This window comes from Pleurodeles waltl, chromosome 5 (genome assembly GCF_031143425.1).
Source record: "Pleurodeles waltl isolate 20211129_DDA chromosome 5, aPleWal1.hap1.20221129, whole genome shotgun sequence".
NCBI lineage: Eukaryota > Metazoa > Chordata > Amphibia > Caudata > Salamandridae > Pleurodeles > Pleurodeles waltl.
The window spans coordinates 809,433,018-809,456,717 of record NC_090444.1 but is presented as its reverse complement, the minus strand read 5'-3'; the positions used below and the strand labels follow the sequence as shown (position 1 = coordinate 809,456,717).

Here is a 23,700-nt window from a genome sequence, read left to right as displayed (position 1 = left end):
ATATACACAGGCAATCGAGAACATGTTACTATTAAGACAGGTCAATAATCCATAATCAAAGGTAAATTAGTTCAAACAAGTTTCCTTCCTTGATTCATGAATAGAGAACAGTGCTTCCGACTATGTCGTTCTGACTTCCGCATTTGTGTTTTTTGCAGGCCTATTCCCGGCGGTGTTAAATCTGGCCACTAATGCCTTCATCACGAGCAACGCGACATGTGGCGAAAAGGGGCCTCAGATGTACTGCAAGCTGGTGGAACACGTGCCCGGGCAGCCCGTGAGAAACCCTCAGTGTCGCGTCTGTGACCAGCGCAGTTCCAATCCAAACCGTATGTGCACTTAATTCCCTTAACTTTTAATTGACTTGCATTTCTTCCAGTGCTTGTTATGTCTAGAACTTTTCCTGTCTAGGAATCCTTGGAAGGAATTTGGATATGGCTAGTCCGTTTCAACCGCAAATGTGCTTTCAATCGGTCACCCCTTGTCATGCTGAACTGTTTAAATTTGCTGCTGGGGATGTTTGACACAAACTTCTAAGTCTTAAAAAGAAAGTATCATCAACAAATGAAAGCCAAGCACATCCTTATTTGAAATTAGCACATGACATATTTCCCTGCCACGTCTTTATTTGAGATTAGCAAATTATTAATATGGTACAGTTACCCTTTAAATTGCCAATCTTGTTACTATCACACTGAGAAAAAAAATAAAACATCCAGTTGTCTTTAGAAGAACTACGGGGCATATTTAAGAGCCTCTGGCGCCACCTAAGCGTCGCCATGGCGTAATTTTTTTTATGCTAAAGTGGCATTAAAGTGGCTTTTTCTATGCGCCATATTTACAAACTGGCGGAATGCATGCATTGTGCCACTTTGTGCTAATGAGCCATATTATGCCTGCGCCAGGCATAATGTTTGCACGAGGGGCGTTCTGGCACTAGGAGGCCCGCAAAAATGGTCCAGTGAAATTTAACACATTTCACTGCACCATTTTTGGCTTCATTTTTAACACCTGCTCAGAGCAGGTATTAAAATGACACTTTTATAGAAACCTATGGACCTTCTTGCACTTTGCTACACCAGTGTCAACATTTTTGATGCTAGTGTAGCAAAGCACCACAATAGCTTAAAAATGTTTGAGGCTATTGTGCCAATGACCATCAAGGTGTGGCGCATCATAAATAGGGAGCAACCATGATGTTGTTCGGTGCCATTGGGGGGTGTAGGAAAAGTGGCGTATCATCTCTGTTCTCCACTTTTTCATAAATATGGACCTACATGTTTATACATTACATATCTCAGGGCCATAGGCAAAGAATAACATAACATGCAACAGACCAATATAATACAGAACATACCCTCTGATCCAGAGCAAGAAAGTAAAAGGGGAGAAAGAAGGAGAAGAGAAACAAAGGAAACAGTGACTGCAGGAATGAAAAAGAATATTCCAGAGTGTGCTACAGAGACAGATAGTGTAGGGTGGTAGAATAAAGAGGCATGAGGTGGAATCAAGAGTTAGCACGCTTGGTGTTCGGAAACCCTTGGAATTTGGAATACCAGACACAGTGCTTCTAAGAAAATCTTTTGCTTCTGCACTTTTTTATATACACATTAAACAACGAACCTGCCAGACCACACCACAGAACAACTTAACACTATATAACACCATTCTACAGAAAAACACAATTCAACATAACATTCCTCACCATCACCAAACAGCATGACCCGACACTTAAGCATACAGCCTAGAATGGCATATGAAAACGAAATACAGCACAAGACGTCGAATGCACGTTCGTTTAGTCGAAAGTGACCGTTTCACTTGCATTTTTTCCTGGAATTGTCGCCGTTTGGGCTTGCATTGTATAAGATGATTATAGAGGTGGTGCACTCAACCCAAAGATCTGAAGAATACTTCTTATTAAAGGTGAAAATGTATAGAAATAGAAATACAAAGGCCTGTATTTATACTTTTTTTAGCGCCGCATTTGCGCCGCTTTTTGACGCAAAACGTCGCAAACCTACAAAATACAATGGTATTTTTCAAGTTTGCGCCGTTTTTGCGTAAAAAAACAACGCAAATGCGGCGCAAAAAAAGTATAAATACAGGCCAAAGTATTTCTAGAGTGGTAAGCATGCCGGAGTAAGATTACAGCACATAAATGGGAACATCTGAGTGTTGTTGGATCAAATCTGGAAGGTGGTTGAGAAGTGACACCTGAGTTTCCATCCAGTTATCTCCTGGGACAATGCATAGAATCAACATGCAGGTTAATTCTGCAGGCCGTCTCCAGATTACCGATACAGGGGGCTGAGACATCCTGTTGCCTTTTCAATCTTTCTTTATTGTTCATGATGGTAGAATGCAAGATCTTATTTGCCTAGAGAGATGAGTGAGTTGGCACTGATTATACTTCATAAAGTTACTTTGAGACCTACCTGAGTGAGAGATACTGATTACTGCCCTTACGCCCTCTAACACATCATTGCCAAGGCGTGTTTTTCCTCACCATTTTCTGTACCTAACAAAGCCATCAAGCCTTTCTCAAAAGTCATCACAGGCGTAAATTTCAAACACATGCTGACAACATGCAAAACAACCTTACAGTGGAAGGGAACCCTGGGAACACTCTTTTGTCAAGGCTAATACTGATAAAAAGATCGCTCAGTATCTTGTTAATCATCAATAATAAAGAGAACAAACTGATTGGTGTGGAAATTGCTTCTTGAGTCTAAATATCCTCTACCTAGATCTTCCTTATGTACACTAGCCAACACTTTTCTTCATTAAAGTTTTCCGTGATTACCAATAGTACTAGGCCTTTCAGGCAAAGGTTATTAAAACACAAGATATATAATCTGATCCTTTAAAACAACTGAGAATATTTCTGACAGAGTCTCATCCATGTCTCCCTTCACCTGGCCTAATACAGCCTTCTACATTTTTCTATCCCATTGTCTTGCCTTTCTTAAAATAAAACGTAATTTGGTCAAGTATTTTACCACTGAATGTTCTGTGGCAAATGACATTTAGATGAACTCACCTTCTTATTCAACCTCCATTCAATGTCATCAGTATACTCTTATCATGAGGTTGACCAAATTTGTCCTTGCAAGAGGATTAACTAGGAAGTTAGGTAATAAACATGTCAACATTAATTTACAGTGTAACCAATTTTGGTCACATAATGAAAACCCAAATCAGAAATAAAGTCAAAGAGTTTTATTACAAATGAACACTCAGGGTAACGTAAACAAATCTCAAAAACATACTGTGAAGATACAGAATAGAAATTGGGTAACCAAATCTTCTGAAGAAATTTAGATGACTAAGCATAAGACAAACCATGGATTCGGTCACTGCAATACAGAAAATTAAAATCAAAAGCAGTGTCCGATGTTTAGAAAATAAACAATGACCAACCCTCTTACACATTAGTGCAAGCTACAATCATCTAACTAAATTAAACTATGTCCAAAAAAGGATATCACAAACAGTTTAAGCTATAAAAAGAGAATCTATTTAGAAACAGACCTAACAATAAAAATGCAGGGTGAAAAATTAAGACAAAATGAATGGGGAAAAAGAAAAGAAGGTATCAGCATTTCAGAAGCTCGGCCAAGAGTCTTCTTAGAGAGCTAAATGTAAACCTAGGCCACTCTCGAAGAAGCATGGGGGATAAGGGGAAGTCAGAGGTCTGTACCTCTCAAAGTCCAAGGGAAAGTGCCCTACAATCAATCAGTGAAAACCCTAGTTAATAGCATAAACTCAAATCAGGTAACACCTTTCTGGTCACACCATCATGAGCTCCATTGTATTCTTCTGTCCCATGGTGTAACTTGAAACATTGACTCTCTTTCTCATAGCAGTCCTGAGAACACTGATGTCCTTGATTCTCTGGACATCATTTTCAACATGTGTGAATAGGAGAGAGTCCTCTCTCTCTTCATTTCTTTGTGTACTATTTCAAGGTTTTTCTCTCTGACCATCTAATAATAAAACTATAGCACATCTATTTCCAAACTAACATTTTTTGACTACGATATTCTGATTCCATAACCCTGATTAATTTTACAATTAGGCGCACATTTATTAAATTCTCACATAGCACAGCAGGCAAAAATGCTGTTCTGTGTGAGCAGGAGAGAGACATATTTACAGGGATATGGCACTCTCCTCCCCCCCTCCTAGCGCCAGACAAAGATTTGCTACTGTGAGTCACCCACACACATAGTGCAAGGGTTTGTGAGTGAATCTAGCATAGGTTTTGTACTGGAAGGATATTCTTCCAGTAGAAAAATAGTATGTTTAGACTTACTTTTAACCCCTTCGCTGCCAGGCCTTTTCCCCCTCCTGTGCCAGGCCTTTTTTAGCCTATTTGGAATAGTTCTTGCTTAGGCCCTCATAACTTTTTGTCCACATAAGCTACCCATGCCAAATTTGCATCCTTTTTTTCCAACATCCTACGGATTCTAAAGGTACCCAGACTTTGTGGGTGCCCCTGACGGAGGCCAAGAAATTTACCAAAATACAGTGAAAATTTCATTTTTTTAAACAAAAATGGGAAAAAAGGGCTGCAGAAGAAGGCCTGTGTTTTTTCCCCTGAAAATGGCATCAACAAACGGTTTATGGTGCTAAAATCACCAGCTTCCCAGCTTTCAGGAACAGACAGACTTGATTCAGAAAACCACATTATCAACACAATTTTGACATTTTACTGGGACATACCCCATTTTTACGATTTTTTGTGCTTTCAGCCTCCTTCCAGTCAGTGACAGAAATGGGTGTGAACCCAATGCTGGATCCTAGAAACCTAAACATTTCTGAAACGTAGACAAAATTCTGAATTCAGCAATGGGTAATTTGTGTAGATCCTACAAGGGTTTCCTGCAGAAAATAGCAACTGAAATAAAAACATATTGAAATTGAGGAGATGAAAAACCGCAATTTTTCTCTACGTTTACTCTGTAACTTTTTCCTGCAATGTCAGATTTTTTAAAGCAATATACTGTTACATCTGCTGGACTCCTCTGGCTGCGGGGATATATAAGGCTTGTAGGTTCATCAAGAACACTAGGTACCCAGAGCCAATAAATGAGCTGCACCTTGCAGTGGGTTTTCATTCTATACCGGGTATACAGCAATTCATTTGCTGAAATATGAAGAGTCAAAAATAGGTATCAAGAAAACTTTTGTATTTCCAAAATGGGCACAAGATAAGGTGTTGAGGAGCAGTGGTTATTTGCACATCTCTGAATTCTGGGGTGCCCATACTAGCATGTGAATTGCAGGGCCTTTCTCAAATAGACGTCTTTTTTCACACTGTCTTATATTTGGAAGGAAATAATGTAGAGAAAGACACGGGGCAATAACACTTGTTTTGCTATTCTATGTTCCCCAAAGTCTCCCAATAAAAATGGTAACTCACTTGTGTGGGTAGGCCTAGTGCCAGCGACAGGAAATGCCCCAAAACACAACGTGGACACATTATATTTTTCCACAGAAAACAGAGGTGTTTTTTGCAAAGTGCCTACCTGTGGATTTTGGCCTCTAGCTCAGCCGGCACCTAGGGAAACCTACCAAACCTGTGCATTTTTGTAAAGTAGAGACCTAGGGGAATCCAAGACTTGTGGGGCTCTCACCAGGTTCTGTTACCCAGAGAATCCTTTGCAAACCTCAAAAGTTGGCTAAAAAAACACCTTTTCCCCACATTTCGGTGACAGAGAGTTCTGGAATCTGAGAGGAGCCACAAATATCCTTCCACCCAGCGTTCCGCCAAGTCTCCCGATAAAAATGATACCTCACTTGTGTGGGTGGGCCAGGTGCCTGCAACAGAATAAGGCCAAAAACTTGTAGAGATAGAGGGGATAGCACAGCGAGTTGATCAGGACATATTCTTCTTTTATACATCTTTAGGCTGACACTGCTTTGGGGACCCACACAAGTGAGGTGTCATTTTACTTGGGAGACTGAGGAGAACGCTGGGGAGTAGGAATTTTGTGCTGGAGCAGTGATCCTACTATGAAAAGTCAGGAAAATATGTTTTTTTAAGCAAATTTTGAGGTTTGCAGAGAAGTCTGGGTAAGAAAATTTTGGGGGATCCACGCAAGCCACACCTCCCTGGATTCCTTGGGGTGTCTAGTTTTAAGAAATGTCTGGGGTTGGTAGGTTTCCCTAGATGAAGGCCGCATCCACGACCAAGAACATAGGTGCCCACTAACCCCCAAACACAGGTAGTTTTGCAATATATCATTTTGATGTGTCCACGTCCGTCCGTGATGTGCCAAACACTAAAATTGTGAAAAGAAACGCACTTAGGTTATGTGAAAAAGACCCCTCACTCACCAACCAAGTTGGTGGCATGCCTCATCATCGGGGTCCTACCTGAGACACCTAGTGTGTCACAAGTGTGCTGTGACTCCTGATTACAGCAAAGCAGGTTTTCTCATTTGTACCACACAGACTGGTTGGATTTGGCACGAGGGTGAGTGATGGTTCAGTAGATCAAATTGTATTAACAAGAGATTTCACAAAAGTGAAATGCACTGTTAATAACTGAAATGCCAAAAACTGAACCAATGACTCACAGCTCGTGAGCTGTAAAGCCGCGTCAAGGCACCAACCGTTTTACAGTCCATTCATGCACCTTTCATACATGACATGCACAAGACCATTCACGCCGCCAGCCACGGGCCCAGCACATTACAACACTCGCATCGACAGACAGCGCCACTCAAGGGCCCATCACTTACATACGCCCACATACCTGATACAGCAGTCACACTAGCTGATGGGAGTGTGTGGACTGACGTAAGGCTGGCACCGCCAGCCAAGAGCCACCCCACACACACCGCCTGCCAAGCACCACCCCAAGCACACCTCCAGCCAAGCGCCACCCCATGCACACTGCCAGCCAAGCACCACCCCAAGCACACCGCCAGCCAAGCGCCACGCCACGCACACCGCCAGCCAAGCGCCACCCCAAGCACACTGCCAGCCAAGCGCCTCCCCAAGCACACCGCCAGCCCAGCACCACCCCACCACGCACACTGCCAGCCAAGCGCCACCCCAGGCACACCGCCAGCCAAGTGCCACCCCACACACAATGCCAGCCAAGTGCCACCCAACACACACCGCCAGCCAAGCACCACCCCACGCTCACCGCCATCACTTTTTTCCCATTTATAAACAACAAAGAAACCACTAAGTAATTAAAAAATAAGTACAAAACTACAAACTCAAAAGCTCTAACTAAATACATGACAGTAATGCCAACCACGAAACTGAACATACAAAAATATAAAATAGGCAGTTTACGCTCACTGTATTTCCTCAAAATGTTTCTTGGTGTGGTAATTTCTGAAACAGCTGGGCACACACAGCCCAGGCTTTGAAGGGCATTCGGGGCAGTACATCCGGCTCTCCCTCCGGATATCTCTTCGAGCACATACTCTACATTTCTTAGTGGGTAAGTCTTTCTTGGGAGTGGGAGGGATGTTATCTGGAAAGTGGTGATCTTTCAATCTAGCCACTTCCTCCACCACTGCTACTCTAGGAACTCTTGCCTGTTCCACCACAATAAGGCTCTCTATCACCAACTCCTGAAATGTAAAAAATGTCATCCTTGACTCTGGTGAACAATCCTTGAACACAATAAAGCAATAAAAATTGCCAGATTAAATAAATGTAGGGCCAACTATTTATAACACAAGTAAGACTTACGCAGAACAGTGTAAGGTTCCAGCCTCTGATCTACTCTATCAACACCACCCATGTGCCTATTGTAGTCCAAAATGCACGCAGGTTTGCACGCTTTGGGAACCTGGCCCCAAACAGTCACAGAGGAAGTACTCTCATCATGGATGGTAGATAGCATGTACACATCCCTCCTGTCTAAAAATTTCAGAGCTAGCAGCTCATTATTCCGCAAGGCACTGCACTGTCCCCTCTCAAGTCTTTTACAGACAAGCTCCCTTGGATAGCCTTTCTGGTTAGAACGGATTGTGCCACAAGAAACAGTGTCCACTCTAAACAACTCCTTGAACAACTGCATTCCAGTGTAGAAAGTATCTACGTACAAATGGTGACATTTGTTACACAGTCCTCTACCAAGTTCCCACACAATTTATTCGCCAACTCCAAAAGTGGCCGGACAACCAGGAGGGTCAATACTGGAATCCCTACCAGTGTAGGCCTGGAAATCATACACGGATCCTGTACTGCTTTCTGACAGCATAAACAATTTAATCCCATACCGTGCCCTCTTACTAGGAATGTACTGCTTAAAAACTAAACGACCCTTGAAAAAGACCAAACACTTGTCCACACTTATCTCTTTGCCTGGAACATAGACCTCTGAAAACCGATCTACAAAATGATGAAGGACAGGCCTAATCTTAAAAAGACGGTCCCAATCAGGGTGATCTCGTGGCAAGGCTAAAGCATTGTCTACAAAATGCAGCATACGAAGAAGAAGCAAATAGCGATTACGAGTCATAGTTGCAGGAAATATAGCTGTTGCTATCAACGGACTATTAGACCAATAGGAAGCCAGTGACGGCTTCCTTATCAACCCCATCAAAAAGTCAAAATTAAAAACTTTTTCATCTCTTCACAATATGTGGGAACCCACTGAGTAGCTCTAGACTGAGGCCTAAGTCTGGCAGCATTGTCCCTCAAATATTGCTCCGCATACACATTAGTCTGCTCCACAATCTCTTCCAAAAATACATTGTCCATAAACAAGTGAAAGAAATTGACAGGCAAAAAGTTTTCCGTATTGACTCTACACCCTGGGAGATTAGGAAATGCAGGTAACTGTGGTTGCTCCATGTTTGGGGCAATCCAGGTGTCAGGACTTCTAATGGGAAACCCTTCAGCCCCAGGCTGCTGCACTCTTGGCACATCAATGTCCTCCTCTAAAACAGGCCCTTCATCTGCACTAAGAGTGGCTTCCTCATCAGAAGAATCCTCTCGGACAGAAAACTCACTGCCAGAATCTTTCACTTCCTCCTCTGCCTCAGATGCAAAGTCAGTCTTGTAATCATGGTCTGAAGACGACTCAAAAAGCATGCTAACAACCTGCTGAGCGGTCACTCTGCGGCTAGCCATGATCCTCACTAACAATAAATGGGTTGCCAACAACCACCAGCACTAAAATATGTAATAAACAAAGTGTAGCTTTATTACAAAGAGTTATGTACTAAAAAACGATACCACTCACTTGCCTGAAAAAGCTACTCATCAGCAACTACTATGCACAGACACAGCAATCACCAATGATATCCCACTAAAAAGAAGAAAGAAAAAAGCAAATTAGATATATGACAACACAAATATCTTTTTGCCCAAATCTAAGGACAATTTCACACACAATACTACATTTCGTACACCACCTACAAACATGTCATTCATGCATGTCAACAATACTACTTTGGAGTAAATTGCTTTCACTTACCTAAAACATGCAACTATGCAAACTGCAGGACAACTACTGCCCAAACCGCAAGGATCCACAGCGAAGGAAGCAAAAGCTTTGAACTAGAACAAAAAGAAGAAATAAACTGTTATAATCACAAATACAAATACTTCGCCAGTTGACAAACACCCCGCCACCAAGAACTTAGAAATTGTCCCTGGTGCCTAAGTGGCTTCTGCCCTCTTAGGGGTAGATAGGCCTAAAAAATTGCCTGATCTGCCACCAAGGGGAGCAGAAATGGTCATCAGTAATGTGCCCCCATTTGGGGAGCGATGCTTGCAAAAGGGGTAAAACAAAACACACACACAAACAAGATCCCCCTTGGGGGCAGATGGGCCTAAATAAATAGGCGAATCTGCCCCCAAGGGGGGCCGAAAGGGCCAACAGCTCCCCTTTAGGGGGCGACCCTTGCCAAAGGGGGCACCCCCAGCACAAAACAATAAAAAGGGGAAAGAAAAAAAAAGTCCCTGGCGTATTGGTGGTTTCTGCCCACCTTGAGGGCAGATGGGCCTAAAAAAATAGGCCCATCTGCCCCCAAGGGGGGCAGAAATGGCCAATACTCATTTTCCCCCCTTTGGGGGGGCGACCCTTGTCCAAGGGGTGCCCCCAAACACACAAAACACACACACACACCACACAATCCCTGGCACCTAGTGGGTTTTGACCCCCCCGGGGGCGAGATCGGCTAAAAACCTGGCCGATCTAGCCCCAGGGAGGTCTGAAACATATACAAAATTATTGCCCCCGGGGCATCGACCCTTGCCTAAGGGGTCGCTGTCCAAAAACATAAGGTAAACATACTCCCTAGTGGTCTAGTGGTTTTCGACCCACCCCCCAGGGCAGATTGGCCGAAAAAACGGCTGATCTGCCCCCAGGGGGGCCGAAATAGGATTGTTTAGAGCCCCCAAGGGGAGCGACCCTTGCCCAAGGGGTGGCTCCCCAACAAATCATATAGAAAATAAAATCCCTGGTGTCTAGTGGTTTTCGACCCCCCCCCTGGGGCAGATCAGCCAAAAAAACAGCCGATCTGCCCCCGGGGGGGCGAAAAAATGATTATTTATGCCCCCAAGGGGAGCGACTCTTGCCCAAGGGGTCGCTCCCCAAAAAATCATAGTGAAAATAAAATCCCTGGTGTCTACTGCTTTTTGGCCCCCTCTCCCCCCCCCCCCGGGGGCAGATCGGCCTAGAAAACGGCCGATCTGCCCTGAAGGGTGGACAAAATATGAAAAAAAATAGCCCCCCATGGGAGCGACCCTTGCCCAAGGGGTTGCTCCCAAAATTAAATATCCAAAAAAATCCCTGGTGTCTAGTGTGGATTCCAGGGGGGAAGGAAAAACCCTTACCTTTCCCCGTGTCAGTCCCCCCCCCAAAACCCCCAAAAAGGGAAGGACTCACCTTATTGAGCTCCTTTCCCTTGACGCGCTGGAAGCAAATGGCTTCCAGCGTGTCCTCGGCAACAATTGATAACGTTGGCGCGCTGTGAGCGCGCTGACGTCATCAGATTGCCGAGTGGAGGGTCGGGGGTGGAAGGAGAAGGGATTCCACTTCCATCCCCAACCGGGGGGTGTGGGGCTCACGCGGGAGCGCTTGTGCTCCCCCCGTGGGCCGGGTGCAGGATGAGGTGATCTCGTCCCAGGCACACGGGAACCGTGTGCTGGGACGAGATCACCTCATCGAAGGCACCCAGAGGGTTCAACCATTCCCCCTTTGTTTGTATGCTGTACAGTGCACCACAGATGCAAAGGTGGGAAAGAAAGGAAAAATAAAAGCATTTCTCCATGATAGCGCCTTTATGAAATGGGTGCTATTTTTTTACGCAAAACGCTGCCTTCGTTTTTTAGGAAATAGGGCTTTGCATAAAAAAAAAACCTTGGGTGTTTTTGCATTAGAACGCCAATACACCACCCATAGAATGCCCCCTTGGCACTAGGTAAGGCAAAGCAGAGCTAAGCGCTGCTTTGGATTACTTTCAAGTGATTTTTCACAAGTTTTGCACTGGAAAGAAAATTGATAAAAAAAGGTTTTGCACTGATTTGCGTCACTTTTGTGACATAAACACTTACAAAATCTTGGTAAATATACCTCATCATTTCAAACTGATAACACAACTTTCAGTCAGAGAGAAAAGCTGTGTAGAATAGGCCTACACATTCAACTAAAAACCTTTTCAAATGGAGATCGCAAAGAAAATGTGCATTTACTCGCTATATTCAGCATGCTTGATTTCTGAAATTGTTTCTAAAACGTGTATTTGTTTGGCTGGACAGGCAGGATTGTAGTAGCTTGAGAAGCTCTTTTATCAAGACAGCTTATGTAAATTGAAACCTAAACTTTTATTGTTCCCCCATGAGGGACTTATGATTGCTGAGGCATCTCCTAATTCATCCTGCAGCTTCTCACTGTAGTTTTGTGTTCTTTGCACCTCAGTTCTTCCCTTATTTTGTACACCTTCAACTTTTCATCACTGATGCTTAGCCTTTATTGCTCCATTCTGTCATCTCCGCACAGAACATCTGTAGCTGAACTGGTGCTAATGAGGCTCCAGTCCACAATAAAAACAATTACTCAATTAAGTATCTTTACCAGTAGTGATAGATTGGCATAAGGAAACTTGTAAGTTCTCCACACAGTTATTATAACGAAAAAGTTACGCGAGACTGCGTTGAAGTACTTAAAGTCGAACAGCCCTTGGTCTAAGAAAAACTTGCCCAACGTAATTAAACGCACAGCGGCCTGTCATGTACCGATAAATCCTGGCAATAGGTTTTATGCCAATATACATTCTGGTGAGCTGCTATCAAGGGAAATATAAATCTGATGTTTTACAATTTTAAATTTAGACATTCCGTTGTCTCTTTAATTTAAGAAGGAAGACGTGTCAGAGGTGATTACAAACAACAACGTTATAATATAGCAGATTATATGCCTTTAAAAACACAAAGCAATGCAAGCTATTTTACATATCTGATATTGTGATATACATTAATAGGTACTGGAAATGATGCAGTTCGTAATAAGCAAAACTGCGCATATTTTACTGCAAAATCGTGTGTCTAATACATGTGCTTATAGAGCTCGTGAAAAGTGACGCTACAAAAAGAATGTAGTACAATATATTTGTATATCATATTTTGCAACACTAGTAGGCGAGTATTTACAGCAATCAACACAGTAGTTCAACTCTTCCATTTTGGGGTTAGACGTTTTCAGGGAAACAACCATAACATTAGTAAACATGCATTTAAAGCGCTGCAGACAGTTATCAAAAGCCCAGAGCAAAACTAGCACTTCAGTAGTTACTGGATCTTAAATCTATCAGAGTCAAAAGGTTTTGGAGGAGGAGGAGCAGGGTGGTTGAATGATTCGTGGTTCCGTGAGTGCCAGTATGTTGAGCAGAGGGAAGCTGTGGCATTCTCCCATTTTCTTGGCCTAGACTCAACCACTCATTACGAGTGGCAGAATTCCACCCAGAGTGGTAATTTCGGGTGGGATTAGACCACCTGCAACTTCAAGTGTGTCAAGGACTGGGATTATCGGGTCCGCAAGAGCTAGGCCAGATATTTCTTGAGCCCGGATACTTCGGATCTGCTTCGGCTGCTGCAGGGTTTGCAGGCAGCAGGGCAACCAGCCAACCGCCCCCACCCCCGCGTGGCCAATACAGCAGTATGGGAGGACCAGACACGATGAAGTATGCCCTATTGTTCTCATGCCACCTCCCACCAGTCATTCTGCTGACACTTCTTGCTTTGATAAGATAGAAAATGCCAGTCGTTTTCAAATGAATGAAAAGCACCTAGTATTTCTAGGTTCTTGCAATCATTCCCTATCCCAGCGAGAAAACGGGTGATTGATGGAATTTGGTGATGGGATACCAGCCAGAAACACAGAGGCCAGCTACCAAGTTATCCCCATACCAAATTCCAGCGAGCTCATTAGGACCTCCAGGTTTTACTTATATAACAATCAAGGCTGTTCTGATTTGTGATGCTAAACTTAGTAGAGTACAGAATTTGGGGGAATATTTATCACATTTCCATGCAGTGCAAGACAGCAAGCCAACTTGAAAGGGAGAGGACAGGAATGCACCATATTTAACTTTACACTGCACATTCTTACTGTCTGCACTGGTGCACAGTGTGATGCTAGAGCCAACACATGTGCCTGTTCACCATGGTGCAAGGGTGCCTGTGTTGTAGGCAGGATTGTTTTTGTATAGGAAATGACTCCTTCCTGCACAAAAACAATCCTTAGTGGCATTTCCCTCTTTCTATGTGTGTTTTAGAAAGCAGCACATGTAGAAAGAGAAAAAAAAAACAAGGGGAACTAAACATATGTCTTCTTGGTGTGCCTCCCCTGGGGAGTTGTAGCATTTTGACCCATTCCCAGGCTTATCAATAATGGTAAATGTGGCAACGAGCCAAAATACATGGGTGGATGTGTGTGAGCACTCTCGCTCCACCCATATTACCTCTTCTTAGGACAGAGTAGCACAAGGCAGGGCTGCCTTGCATTACTCCACATTTACCATTACGCAAGGCGGCCTTGCGTGGCTTGGTAAATATCATTCTAGGTTTTGCGTAAGCCTTGGGCCCCCGTGTGTTGCTGGGGCGATGCAAACCCATGATGACTATGGGCCATGATTTTCCATCATTGCTTTTTATTGCCCATTATTCACAGAAGCACCATTCAGGCCATGGTAATCTAAATGCACAGCAAAGGTCTAATTTCTCTAAGAATAAAATATAGGGCCTTGAAATAGAAGGTAGAAAGGAGTTAAATGTGGTGAAGTTGGACATCTGTACCCTAAAACTATCATTAGATAAAACCTTGTACTTTGAAGTAAAAATATGGCACTTCAGGATGTTTGTGTACATTTGTAACCCTCTGCACTGTACAGCTATTGTGCCTTGCTGCCTAAATCTTGTAGCTTTTGGATCTGTAACATGATGAACTGTTGTTAAGATAAAACAGACATCTAGGTATATCTGTTATAATATGCCTTTTGTGGAAAAAATATATCAGGTCCTTGTGAAAATTTACAGAGATTTCAAATGAGTGCAGTGTCTTGGCTCTGAAGAATTGCTTTGTGCCACTGATATTACTCCAAGTCAGAGTTAGTAATTTGACAGTAGGCTGTTAACAGATGACCGTGATTAGAATTTGATTTTAAAAAATGTGCACATGTTGTATTTAAGTCTGATTGAAAGTGTCTCTATTGATAAGTTTCAATCAGACTTAAATACAGCATGTGCCAATTTTTTTAAATCAAATTCTAATCACGGTCATCTGTTAACAGCCTACTGTCAAATTACTATTGCAGACAACAGGTTTAATCATATCCCAATCAGTCCAGTATTTCAAAGATTATTTTGGAAAAACCACACACACACCTTTGCTAAAGTAGACCATGCAGCAGTTGTTTGTATAAACTTCATTGGTTAAATATTTGCCAACAATGATTATCCTCAGGCAAACAGCACACCCAAAATTAAGTTTGCACTCACCCCGAGGACAGCATAAGTAGACGCCCTTCATCCAAATACTTGAAAGACACCAGCACCGGCTTGCACAGGCATGCTCTCCCCAGATGGCACACCTGCCAGAGGCCGCACTGTCTCAATCAGGAAGTCAGGCCACACAGGAAGTGCTGACTTTCCTCGCCCTCTCCTGACCCCAACACTCAATCCCCTGCAGGTGCATCTCCCTGTAAGTCCTGCAACCAGGGAGAGGTGCAATCCTTCTAGCCGTCACCGCCACCCCGCTGCCATGATGGCCGAACACACCATAAGCAACTGTCTCTCCAGCCCTGGGGGAGCAGCACCTGCATCCTTGGCCCAATCTGTCAGCAAGTAGAAAAAAGTACAGAAGGAATGCTGGGTCAGTATGTTTTATGTACTCTCGGTGGGAGGTGGTGGGGCAGGGCTCAAGATTCCTTTTGTTCTTTTTCTGTCTGTGAGATAGATATATCTTATCTGTAATGAATGGGGCGAGGACAAGGGGCCGTGGGGGTAATACTATCTAATTCTCCAGTGAGTTGATGACCAGGCACATTCTTTGGGTACTGTGATTAAGCTGTTGACCGAGTGTAAAGCAGTGCATAGTGGCAACTCGGCACAGAACGTTTGACACACAATTTGTGTAAATATTTTCTATTTTTTATTGTAAAAACTGTGGTTTTGATAAGTCTGAGCCACATTCTTTGTTTCAATAATGAACAGATGCTTGGTAATTGTTTGGAAGGCAACTAGTTGTGCACATTTAGTTGCAGTGGTGAATAGTGGTTGTATACGGTTTCATATTGACTGAGTCTTTATGTATTTATCTTCCAGTATATAGAAAAGTGAACACATGCAGGAGCAAAGGGACGCTTTGCGTTCCAAAACACTCCTTGCCGTTCTTTCCCTGCTTCCTAAATTGCGGATCCAACATCAATTTAAAATGTTATCAGTCTAAAATGCCACAAATAAATGTAGATATTATGTTTCCCACTTGTATGTATTCCCTGACAAAATACCTATTTCCTCTTCTTCAGAAATTATGCTGTAACCGGTGACCATACGTCTGCTGATGTTGTCATACATACAACTTCCTAGTTTTACGTTAAATGACCCTTCTTTTTTCATTCCACTGTGGCAGGATGTTCTTTCCTGACGGCAATACTCCGAGGAACCAACACAAATAAATACATGTTTATGTGCAAGTTCAACTAGAGGTTACCAGCTTGGATACAGTGATAATCCTGTTTGGAATTGCTATTACTTTTCAGGTTCTGCGGAGAGTGAATGCTTTCTCACAGCAACATTAAAGAAGATGAAGACTTCCAGCAAGCTCTTTCCCCAATGCCTCTTTCGTCACCATTGCTTCATTAACGGAAGGGTAGCCCAGGGAGTAAGCTTTAATCTAGATCTGCCATGCAGCACTCCACTTGCCTCTGTACTTTTCCCATGCTGATTGTAAACAAGACTTATGTCTGGGTCAAGGACATGAAAAAGTTACATCATGCAGTTAAGAAAGTGGACACGTTCTCTTGGAATCAACTTTAAAACAACACAATGGGTTTCTTGGGCCTGCTTCTGAAAACAAATGGAGGATAAGTAACTTACAACAGTTGATTATCAACAAGGGAAGGCTAAGGCCTGTATTTGATAGGTGGAATATTGCCTTGTGACTTAAGTGGACAGAGAGCAAAATATAATATTAGTGTTAGAAATGGGGTCTTTGGTTGGCAGTCAAGTTACCCTCTGTCCAAGCAAGGACCCTCACTCTAGTCAGGGTAAAAGAGAATCACCCTCAGCTAACCATTGCTCACCCCCTTGGTAGCTTGGCACAAGCAATAGGCTTAACTTCAGAGTGCTAGCTGTAAAGTATTTGTACCCACACACACAGTAACTTTATCAAAACGCTACAAAATGACACTACACAGGTTTAGAAAAATGGAAAGTATTTATCCTACAAAACAAGACCAAAACAACAAAATTCCACAATACACAAGTCCAGTTATCAATTAAAAACCAAAAAGAGTCTTCATGTAATTTTAAATACAGAGCTAATGCTGTTAGCATGGAAATGCAACTGGGCGAGTCAAAAATAACCCCGCACCGGCAAGTGTGCATCAAAGGGGCTTGCGATGCGTCAATATCACTCATGAGCGAGACTGTGCATAATTTCTCCTTCAGTGGAGTCAGCGTGCGTCAATTCGAACTGCATCCTGGGGTCTGAGCATGCCTTGCGTCTTTTTTACACACCCAGCAATGTTTGCTTCGGAAATCATGCCGCACGACGATCCGAAAAACCCTCAGCACGGGTTGCGATCTCACCAGCCTCCGTCAGCGATGCTGTGTGTCATTTCTCCAGCCGCGTGCATCGATCTTCCAGCCGCGCTTCAGGTGAGCCATCAATTTAGAGCCGTGTATCGGAGTTGCGTCTATCTTTTCCCTGCATGTGGATTTCCCACTCTTGGTCTGTCAGCTTCTCCTTTCAGTGTCCCAGGAACTGGATGGGCACCACTTGGCAGAGTAGTAGTCTCAGCAGAGGCTCCAGGTGCTAGCAGACAGAAGTCTTTGCTGTCCCTGAGACTTCAAACAACAGGAGGCAAGCTCTAATTCAAGCCCTTGGAGACTTCTTCACAAGAAGGAAGGCAACACAAAGTCCAGTCTTTGTCCTCTTGCACAGTCAGAAGCAGCAACTGCAGGATAGCTCCACAAAGCACAGTCACAGGCAAGGCAGTTCTTCTTCCTCAGCTCTTCAGCTCTTCTCCAGGCAGAGGTTCCTCTTGGTTTCCAGAAGTGTTCAAAAGTCTGTGGCTTTGGGTGCTCTTCTTACACCTGTTGGACTTTTGCTTATGCAGGGTCATCCCCAGTCTTTTTCGCCTCCTGCCTCCTATTTTTTTCTGACATGTTGCTGTTGGCTTGTCAACTCTGAGCACTTTACCACTGCTAACCAGTGCTAAAGTGCATATGCTCTCCTGTTTAAATTGTATGTAAGTGGTTCATCCATGATTGGCATATTTGAATTACTAGTAAGTCCCTAGTAATGTGCACTAGAGGTGCCAGGGCCTGTAAATCAAATGCTACTAGTGGGCCTGCAGCACTGGTTGTGCCACCCACATAAGTAGCTCTGTAATCATGTCTCAGACCTGCCCCTGCAGTGTCTGTATGTGTATTTTTACACTGTAAATTCGACTTGGCAAGTGTACCCACTTGCCAGGCCTAAACCTTCCCTTTCCTTACATGTAAGGCACCCCTAAGGTAGGCCCTAGGTAGCCCCAAGGGCAGGGTGCAGTGTATGGATAAGGTAGGACATATAGTAATGTGGTTTATATGTCCTGACAGTGAAATACTGCCAATTTCGTTTTCACTGTTGCAAGGTCTGTCTCTCTCTCATAGGATAATATGGGGGCTACCTTTAAATATGATTAAAGTGTAGATTCCCCTAGAGAGTAGATGGACATGTGGAGTTTGGGATCCCTGAACTCACAATTTAAAAATACATCTTTTAGTAAAGTTGATTTTGAGATTGTGCGTTTGGAAATGCCACTTTTAGAAAGTGAGCATTTTCTTGCTTAAACCATTCTGTGACTCTGCCTGGTTTGTGGATTCCCTGTCTGGGTCAGTTTGACAGTTGGGTTGTTTTTCACCTCACACCAGACAGTGACACAAAGGGAGCTGGGGTGTGATCTGCATTTCCTGATTAGCCATCTCTGCTAGGAGGGAGGGGTGGAGTGGTCACTCTCATCTGAAAGGACTGTGCCTGCCTCTGACAATGCTGTCTCCAGCCCCCTGGTGTGTGTCTGAGGCCTTGCCTGGGCAAGGCAGGATTTCACAAGAAGGTGTGAGTCCCCTTTGAAGAAAGGTGACTTCAAAGACTAAAATGGGTATAAGAAGGGCACCCAAACTTACAAACTTAAGAAACACTTCTGGAACCAAGAGGAACCTCTGCCTGGAGAAGAGCTGATAGCTGAGGAAAACGTGCTGCCCTGCCTGTGACTGTGCTTTGTGGAGCTTTCCTGCAGTGCTGCTTCTGCCAGAGTAAGAGGGCAAAGACTGGACTTTGTGTGCCTTCCATCTTGAAGAAGAAATCTCCAAGGGCTTGATGTAGAGCTTGCCTCCTGTTGTTGAAGTCTCAGGGATAGCAAAGACTTCTTCCTGCCAGCACCTGGAGTCTCTGGAGAGACCCCTACTCTGCTCTGTGGTGCCCTTCCAGTTCCTGGGACCCTGAAAGGAGAGGCTGGCAGCCTAAGGACAAAAATACACGCACCGAGCGCCGTGCGGAGAAAAGATCGACGCGAATCCGATCGCGGCCGAGAAAACGACGCGACGCCGGTTCCGCAGCTGAGAAACGACGCCGCAGGAAACGCGACCGACAAACCGACGCCCGGAGCAGGAGAAACGACGCGCAGCATCGCTGACGGAGGCTGAGAGATCGCACCCTGCGCCGCGGGACTTTCGGATCGTCGTGTGGCTGGCTTTTTCAACGCGCACCGCCGTGCCGAGTTGTTTTCGACGCACACAGCCGTGCAGGGTTACTTTCGACGCACACCGCCCGTGCGGGGTTATTTTTGACGCAAACCAGGTACATTTTCATGCTAGCAGCGCTAGTGTGGTGTTACAACTACCTAAAGACTCTTTTTATTTTAAACCTTTAAAAAATCATAACTTGACTTGTGTATGTTGGATTTTTGTCGTTTTGGTCTTGTTTTGTCTAGATAAATATTTCCTATTTTTCTAAACTGGTGTTGTGTCATTTTGTAGTGTTTTCATTAAGTTACTGTGTGTGTTGGTACAAATACTTTACACCTAGCACTCTGAGGTTAAGCCTACTGCTCTGCCAAGCTACCAAGGGGGTAAGCAGGGGTTAGCTGAGGGTGATTCTCTTTTATCCTAACTAGAGTGAGGGTCCTTGCTTGAACAGGGGGTAACCAGACTGTCAACCAAAGACCCCATTTCTAACAACACCCATTTTGCCCTTTGAAGAAAGCTTACTTCAAAGAAAAGTCTCTCTGGTTTGTGAAATCCTGCCTGGCCCAGGCCAGGTCCCAGACACACACCAGAGGGTTGGAGACTGCATTGTGTGAGGGCAGGCAAAGCCCTTTCAGGTGTGAGTGACCACTCCTCCCTTCCTAGCACAGCTGGCTCTTCAGGATATGCAGGCTACACCCCAACTCCCTTTGTGTCAGTGTCTAGTGTGAGGTGCAACCAGCCTAAATGTCAAACTGACCCAGAGAGGGAATCCACAAACAGGCAGAGTCACAGAAATAGCTTAAGCAAGAAAATGCTCACTTTCCAAAAGTGCCGTTTTCAAACACACAATCTTAAAATCAACTTTATTAAAAGATGTATTTTTAAATTGTGAGCTCAGAAACCCCAAACTCCACATGTCCATCCGCTCCCAAAGGGAATCTACACTTTAATCATATTTAAAGGTAGCCCCCATGTTAACCTATGAGAGGGACAGGCCTTGCAGTAGTGAAAAACGAATTTAGCAATATTTCACTGTCAGGACAGTTAAAACACATTTCTATGGGCCTTATTACAACTTTGGAGGAGGTGTTAATCCGTCCCAAAAGTGACGGTAAAGTGACGATATACCACCAGCCGTATTACAAGTTCCATAGGATATAATGGACTCGTAATACGGCTGGTGGTATATCCGTCACTTTACTGTCACTTTTGGGACGGATTAACACCTCCTCCAAAGTCGTAATAAGGCCCTATATGTCCTACCTTAACCATACAGCACACCCTGCCCTTGGGGCTACCTAGGGCCTACCTTAGGGGTGCCTTACATGTAAGAAAAGAGAAGGTTTAGGCCTGGCAAGTGGATACACTTGCCAAGTCGAATTTATGGTTTAAAACTGCACACACAGACACTGCAGTGGCAGGTCTGAGCCATGTTTACAGAGCTACTAATGTGGGTGGCACAACCAGTGCTGCAAGCCCACTGCAGCATTTGATTTACAGGCCCTGGGCACCTCCCGTGCACTCTAATAGGGACTTACCAGTAAATCAGATATGATGATCATGGATGAACCAATTACATACACATTTTGTATAGGAGCGCATGCACCTTAGCACTGGTTAGCAGTGATAAAGTGCCCAGAGTAACAATAACAGCAATAACAGAGTCCAGCACACATGAACAACCTGGGAAACAGAGGCAAAAAGTTAAGGGCGACCACACCAAGGATGAAAAGTCTAACATTACCATTTGCTGGATCAAGAATTAAGCATGCTTCGGTGAATGCGGGAAAATGGTAGTGATAAGAATAAAAGCCCAACCTCATCCTTTCATTCGCAGAAACTTAAGGCTTGGTGGACTAAAGCTCTTCAGTACCTTAAGACAGTTGAAAGTCTTTCTTAAAGCAGGAGTCGTGGGCTGGTTTCCCAAGGCTTTTCTTGATTTGTGTCAGGCTTATGTCTGTCTTAATGCCGAAAAAGTAGTCTTAAGAGTCAGAGTTAAAACAAGGATGCCAGAGGCCCTAATACAAATCCGAGACAATAAGCCCAAGTTGGGTAGTAAAAGACAGTTCCAATTAGGGTACAGTGGGACCTTTACCTCCCTGGCTCCGCTGCATTGCACCTGCTGCACCATTGATAGCTTGACCAATGTTAAGCCTGTGCCAGGTCTGTAAGTATAGTTTTAACACTAAATGTAACCTAGCCTAAGCCAGGCCAAAATGTTTCATAGATCATCATCATCTTTCCTTTGTAATATAGCGCTAAACTGACTTAAGCCAGGGGAGATCATTAATAAATTTGTTCCTCAAACCTCATGGGGCCAGTTTGAAGTAATCCATTGATAGACTACATTCCTTCAACAGACAATAACATTTGTATTATCAAGCCAAGAAAAATTCCCCATCAGCCCCCCCAAATCCCACTATTTAATAAAGAACGAGTGATAATACAGAAATACTATTTACATCCCATAAACCTTTTGAACATTATTAGTATATGATGCATGAGATAACCAAATACAACTTCTTAAATCTAGTTTTGCTTGATTTAAATTAGGTATAACTCGAACAACCCAGATTTTGTGGTGATTAGGGATTGATTCTGTATGGCCTCAAGCGTTTTAGTTGTTCATTTATGAGGTGGTATAAGCCCTAAATCTGTGTACCGAATTTTATAGTACTTTATTGACGGATAAATTACACGAATGAAGAGTGGAGCGAAAAGCCCAGTGCTTTCACCTGAAAGCAGAGCTGGATCCCCAGTAGCAATGTAATCAGCCTTTCACCCTTCCGAGGTTGATAACATGAGCATCAGTGCCATTTGCCAATAGCTACAGTGCCTACCTAAGTGCTTATAAATCTGAACCGGGGTAGTAAGCGCTATATAAATTAGCATAAATCACATCAAGTCTTTAATAAAACATTTCCTTTTTTTGGCCCAATGAGGTTTAATGATTCTCCCAGAATCACAGGATGGTGACCTGAAGCCAGGATTCGACAATTGTTCCCCGAATTCCCCAGCTTGTAAACTAAGCCACATCTCTTCCCTATAAATGTTTTTTGGCAACCAAAGAATGAAATACCTGAATTATCCCTAATTTACACAAAGATGCTGTAACTCTGATTGACGCATTTAGGTGTCTGTGGTGGCCTTGCTACATGTTTGATTGGAGGGCATCCTTCCGGAATGGACCATGCAGACAGGGAGCAGTCGAAGCTGAGTGTGAGATGTGCCTGAGCACCACTCAGTTTGCTGAGGGTCTCTTATTAATAATAAACAGTGTTTATCACTTCTGTCATTGCCAGTGACTTATACCGCTGATATTCTGATCAAAATACATTAAAGGCTATTTGCACACCTGTTTAGTTATGTGTCACATCACTAAATGGGCCTTTGTCGTTTGTAACATAACCCGGTTAACGTTGCAGCGACGTCGTTTAATCTCAGGCAGTTTATTATCACACACTTAACGATTAAGACAGTAATGATAAAAGTACTTACAGTAATCCTCTAACTTTCCACTTTGATTTCTTAATGCTTGGACGATGAAAAACATACTTAAACAAATAAGTATAAACGACTTGCCGTGATTAACTCTGCCCACACCTGGTGCAATTGTGTGCGAATTGTATGCGGAAGGTCCAGAGAATGGCTATATCACGTGACGCAGCGATCCTCAAAAGGATTGGCGGGACTATTCCGGCCATGGGAAATGAGGTACTTTCAGGGTGGTGTGAGACTCTGGCGACGGTAGGTTATTGACAATTCACGTCGTTTGCTAAAATGACAGCATTTTGATAATTTGAGGACATGGAGAAAGTTCCACTGTAGAAGGGGAATGGGATGCTTTGGTATAATAATCATGGGCTGTGATGAGCGGGTCTACGTTCAGAAGGAATTAATACGTTTTGTTTTAAATAAAAAGGAAAGTTTTAAGACGAGTGTGGGGCATCTTAATCTGTGCAATACACAAAATGTAATGTAGTTGTGGAGACGTCATTTTTTGCAGTTTGTACTACAAGCAAAACATGCCTCCTAAGTATATTTCTTAAGGTGCCCTGATCACATTATTAGTCTGCGCTTTGATTACTTTTAATGCAAACTATGGAAGCGACCATGAGCATGCCAATCCACAATACTAATGAGAATATAATGCTGGCACTGCAGCAGAATATTTAAATATTAAACATATTTACACAAGGAGTAAGAGCTTCGAGCAGTGACTTTTTTAATTGCATTTTCAGTCCCCTGAAAATGTAAATCTCA

At 43.5% G+C, this 23,700-nt stretch overlaps 1 protein-coding gene across 7 annotated transcripts in view; it reads left to right on the top strand.

Annotated features, from left to right (window-relative positions):
- The window catches only part of LAMA2 (laminin subunit alpha 2), a 3,379,260-nt gene that overhangs the window by 345,425 nt on the left and 3,010,135 nt on the right, over positions 1-23,700 (top strand). For all 7 annotated transcript variants that reach the window (XM_069234829.1, XM_069234828.1, XM_069234823.1 and 4 more), the window contains exon 2: positions 159-329. In XM_069234829.1, coding sequence (XP_069090930.1) covers positions 159-329 — 171 coding nt within the window. The remainder of the gene's footprint in view (positions 1-158; positions 330-23,700) is intronic.